Source organism: Sinocyclocheilus grahami, unplaced genomic scaffold (genome assembly GCF_001515645.1).
Source record: "Sinocyclocheilus grahami isolate Dianchi unplaced genomic scaffold, SAMN03320097.WGS_v1.1 scaffold150.1, whole genome shotgun sequence".
Taxonomy (NCBI): Eukaryota; Metazoa; Chordata; class Actinopteri; order Cypriniformes; family Cyprinidae; genus Sinocyclocheilus; species Sinocyclocheilus grahami.
In genome coordinates, this window is record NW_015505329.1 from 978,057 (window position 1) to 983,568 (window position 5,512).

General features: G+C 33.5%; 1 protein-coding gene across 1 annotated transcript in view; it reads left to right on the forward strand.

Moving 5' to 3' along the window:
- LOC107592121 (eukaryotic translation initiation factor 3 subunit H-A) overlaps window positions 1–5,512 on the forward strand; it is a 76,319-nt gene that overhangs the window by 51,930 nt on the left and 18,877 nt on the right. The window contains exon 4 of the mRNA XM_016281506.1: window positions 2,122–2,221. Coding sequence (XP_016136992.1) covers window positions 2,122–2,221 — 100 coding nt within the window. The remainder of the gene's footprint in view (window positions 1–2,121; window positions 2,222–5,512) is intronic.

The window sequence follows — 5,512 nt, forward strand, 5'->3', positions numbered from 1 at the left end:
GGTGATTGTTTTTTTTTGAAAGGGGGGGGGGGGGGAGGCTTCTCTGCGTGACCTCCTGCCCCTCGTGCCTGGGATTGGTTATCCAGCCAGTGAATATAAATGTCTTGGAGGTGCGGGATGGAAGCGGTTGTTCTATAGCGCTTAACTCTGTGACCTTTCTTTTAATGTTACACACCTTGTTCCCATTTCAGATAAACCATTAAAGGCATGTACTGCTTATCTAAGCTTGTTCATCTTCTCAAAGACATTATTCAAAGATCATGTGCTTCTCATGTTTAATAATAACAATCTCTAAACATAACCCGTTTCTGTTTTGATGGTTTAAAATGCACCACAGTAACTATTAATTCCTTGTTTTATCTTTGCATCTATATTTGCATCTATTCTTGTCAGCTTGAAACTCCTAAAAGGCCAGCAGCATTACTAAGCCTTCACGTCTTCAGATCAAGCTGATGTTTAGTGTGTTCTGTTCAATCAAACTGCAAGCCGAAGACTCGAAATGCATCTGTTTCACTCTGATCTACATGTCGTCTTATTGTTGTGCATCTAGGTTGCCCACTTCTCTCTCTGTCCTGGTTAAATCCAGTCATCTTTCTTCATACGAGACGGCAGATGCACGCTTGCATATGCAGACAACAAAGGCCTGCCGAGTTTCTAGGGAAAGCGGTTTCTTTTTGAAACCAAAATTGGACTTGTAGAAAAGTGTACTCAATATTTCAACAGCTGAAAAAAAAGGCATTGTATTGCCGTTTCCACACTTCATTAAATCGCAGAACCATTCCAAACAGAGCTGAGGTAATAAGAAATGTTTCTGTAGTGCCAAATTAGCAGTCATTTTGTAAGGATGAGGTGTCACAGCGGTTTCTGAGTAGGCTGGAGTGATGCTGTGTGCAGGTAAAGACTGAATCAAAAGCCATGGTTTCAAACGGTGATTATAATTTGCAGCGTTAGTATTGTTTTTGAGCAATTCAGTGCTTCCTCTGTGAGCAAAAGTCAAAGAAAAAAGCCTTTTAAAAATGTGATTCCAAACTTTTGAATGGTAGTGTCTGTTGAACGTCATTGAAGGATTCAAATATAATGAAACATAATTATAGGTACATCGCTCAGCCTCCGTATCGGTTATTGATGGAGTTATTAGTCTGGATTGCTAGAGAAATTGTTATTCCTTTGTCCATGCAGAATTATATTTGGGATTTAATGCTACTGAAAGCACTCAAAATAATATTGTGATGTACTACTGCTGTATATAAGCTTAGATTTGTTGTAGATTTCACTTTATATATGCCTTTTTTTTTATCACATCTTCCATTGTGCGCAACACATACATATCTGTTAAAATCTTGACTGTGGGCATGTTGTAATAAGTTTGGCAAATATTTATTTTTGCCTGTTTCAAGAGGAATGAAGCTCATCTTGACTTAAATATGACTTGACTTAAAAATGAAGTATGAAAATACCTTAATTTGTTCAGGCAATCTAGAATGCACTGAAAAAATCCATCCAATATGGCAGATGAAGCAAAAGAAATGTTGATTATGAATATGCTTGTCATTAATAGCAAAAAAAACCCATTATTGCTAAAATAGCTATTGTGTCCAATATTTCTGTGTGCATGATTTTTTAAATCATTAACTGAAATAAATGCTAATCCCCCCAAATTCCTTTATTATTTTCCCCCCAGACTCCATTTGAATGTTTTAGTAATAAAAAAAAACATTAATTAATTTATTAATTAATGAATGGAAATAATACAACTTATACAATTTAGTAAATTTAGTAAAATAAATTATATATATATATAACATTTTATGGGCCTATTAAATATAGTTTAATAGTTTTATTTTTCCCAGTTTCAATTTTTTCTTGATTTTATGAAGTCTAGTTAAATTTGAGGGATCAAAACCCATGTGTAATGAGCTCAATCCATAAAAAGTTTTTTTTTTTTTTTTTTTAAAAAAAAAATAAAATTTTTTTTTTTTTTGCAAATTCTTTTTTTTTAATTTTTCAAATCTGCGTTTTTTTGCATTGTGGCAATCACAGGCTCTTACTAATATCAAACTCAGCAGTATGCACATGAATATGTGAATCTAGCTTACCTTTGTGATGTTTTTTGCTTCATAGATCCCATAAAGACGGCTCAAGGCTCTCTCTGTCTGAAGGCCTACAGGCTGACCCCCAAACTAATGGAGATCTGCAAGGAGAAAGACTTCTCTCCGGAGACGTAAGACTCCAGTTCAGTTCTTACCAAATTACACACTTCATTCCATTTCCTTTTACTTCCGTCACTTCGTTTTCCTGTTTCCATTAATCTGTTGCTAATGGGAACCTTTTTTAACGCGCACAAACAGAAATGCGTCCCCGCTCAGAAGGAGCCATCAGTGAGGGGTTTTTATTTGTCACGATGGGGCTTCTTTGAAGGAGTAGTCAGTAGTCACTGTCTGCCAAAAAAACAAATGCACAAAGTTTACAACCTCGCTGGCTTCTCGGCAGATGGTAATTGATTTTAAATTGCTGCTAGACATAAGCCTAATGGGGGAATGTATCTGCAAAGCAGTGACATCTGAGCGATCAGGAGAAAAACAACGACATAAAGTCTTTCGCTCGGGGACTGGAGCGCTGTAGGGTTAGCTGCGGGTAAAGAGGCTTCACAGATGCATTAAAGTCAACACCAAATCAAGGTCAATACTATTTGCTTTATTAATGTGTGTTACAGAGCTTATTGTGTACTATTCATGATCTGTGAACCTTTTTCCAAAAAAATTTCAAAACGACCGCCAATTTCAAATAGATCTGGGCGATATTATATATATATATATATATAATTAATTTAATTTATTTGTTTATATTATTTTTTATTTTATTTATTTTTTTATATTAAAATTTATAAAAACTATAAAATATGAAAAACAGCTAGCTGCCAAATCAACATTTCTCATTTTAATTTAGTTTAACTTCATATACTAAAATAACAAACTAAAAAAACTAAAAAAAATTAATTAAAAAAAAAAACAAAATTAAAATGAACTAAATAAAAAAAAAAAACTAAAATTGATAAAAAATAAAACATTCAAAATATATAAAAAACAATAATAGTATCTTATACTAAAATAACACTAATTTTATTGTATAATTAATTTCTAAATGTCAAACCAGTTATATTATAGTATTATTTATATTTTATTTGCACGGTTATAAATTAATGTAAAAAAATATGTACATTTCATAAATTATATAATGTTTTGTATGTACTTTATTTATGCATTATTTAAAATACATTATTTAATTACTATTATTATTATTAGGAGTGTAGCAATACACGTATTCGTATTGAACCGTTCAGCACGAGGCTTTCGGTTCGGTACGCATTACAAACCGAACAATTCGTTGGAATAATCCCATTACATATGGAAACTAAAAGAGGTTTAAGTGTGTGAAATATAATGTTCTCAGTGCCACTGCGCTCAACAAGGCAGCCCAAATGACGTAACAGACAACGTGCTGTCTAGTGGACGGGCACGCACTGCGAAAGGCCCCGCGATAACCTCCTCTTGCTGGGGTGTGTCGAAAGACGATGATCTTGTATCAGCGATAGCCAGAGATATTGTCAAAAACAACAATTATTGGCGATATTAAGAGGATTTGGCATTTCCAATTAATGTAGGCCTGTTACATTTTAATTTTTATTAGGACTGTTATTATAATAATCCCATTACATATGGAAACTAAAAGAGGTTTAAGTGTGTGAAATATAATGTTCTCAGTGCCACTGCGCTCAACAAGGCAGCCCAAATGACGTAACAGACAACGTGCTGTCTAGTGGACGGGCACGCACTGCGAAAGGCCCCGCGATAACCTCCTCTTGCTGGGGTGTGTCGAAAGACGATGATCTTGTATCAGCGATAGCCAGAGATATTGTCAAAAACAACAATTATTGGCGATATTAAGAGGATTTGGCATTTCCAATTAATGTAGGCCTGTTACATTTTTATTTTTATTAGGACTGTTATTATTATTATTAAGAAGTTACTTTTATTATTAAATTAAAATTACAATTAATTTGCCCCGCAATATTAGCTACCGCATAACTGACGCACTGCGAGGATAACAAAAGATTAGGCCGTTTACTCCTCGATTAAAATGTAAAAAAAATATTATTTTAAAACCGGTCTATATACAATGAATTATCGGCCTATAATTAAAATATTAACTCAGCAGTCTTCAATTAAAATCAATGAATAAAAAGCTTTAGCCTATTTCAAGCACCAACTTTCAAAAACAACCTGTTTAACACTAAATGCGTTTCTTGTCTTTTTTTTTGTTTTGTTTCACTATATGGACCACAAGAGAAATATTAAGGGAATAAATGAAAACAGTTAGCTATATACCGTTATCAGCATATGTTGATTCGTCTCTCATTGTCTCATTGCCGGTATTCGGTAATGCGATATATCACGGTAATGAATATGCACGATATTGTTATCGTGGGCACTTCTAAATACCGTGAATAATTATATATATTACAAATTATTCTGAATTTTGAATGCATTTTAAGAATACTTTTCCCATCAACTGGTCAAAATGCACAACACCGCTGAATGCTGCGTGAACACATGCGCACTCTGATGTAAACAAGCGCGGATGAGAAGCACATGGCGGAACATGTGCGAGACGCTCTGGATGAAAGCGCACTTTCACTCTCTGACAGCAGATGGCGCTAAACTGCAGAAATAATAATAATAATAATGATAAATTTTAATGCAGCCGTTACCCCGGAAACCCTGTAAACAAAGCAGCTGCACTACTTTCTGTTTCTGAATCGTGTTTAAATGATTTAAACAGCCATTCAGATTTGTGTATTTGCTATGATGTTCATCACAGCTCCAAATACTTAAATATTTAGACTTAATAGGCTATTTTCAAACTTTTTTTACATTTTAATCTGGACTGCAACATGCCCTAGATATTGTTTGAAAGTGTTTTGATTCTCTATTGTTCGGTCACACTTTACATTAGGGCTTCATTAGTTAACATAAACTGCCAATGAAAAATTCTTCTGAACATTCATTAAGTGTTAGGTATTCCAATATTTAATAACAGTTTGTTAAAATCGAAAGTTGCAGCTGTGTTATTTAATGAGCTAACATGAACTAAGACTTGTATTTTAATAACTTCTGTAGCAAATGTAGCTATTGCTCATTGTGAATGTTAATGCATTAACTAAGGTTAACTAATGAGGTCTTATTGTAAAGTGATACCTATTGGTCTTTATAGTTCTTTTGCACTTTAATCTGTGTAAAACTTTTAACTTTATAAATTTTTCTGTATTGCTTTATTGCATTTAAATGTTCAGTTATTTTTGTTATAAGAAAAAGTTATCAAACCTGTTATACTGTATTATGACAGCACTTTTTTAAAACTAAATTTCAATATCGTGATAATATCGTATACCGTGATAAAAGCATTAGCAATTAATCGCAACATGAAAATTTGATACCGGCATATCCCTAATGCG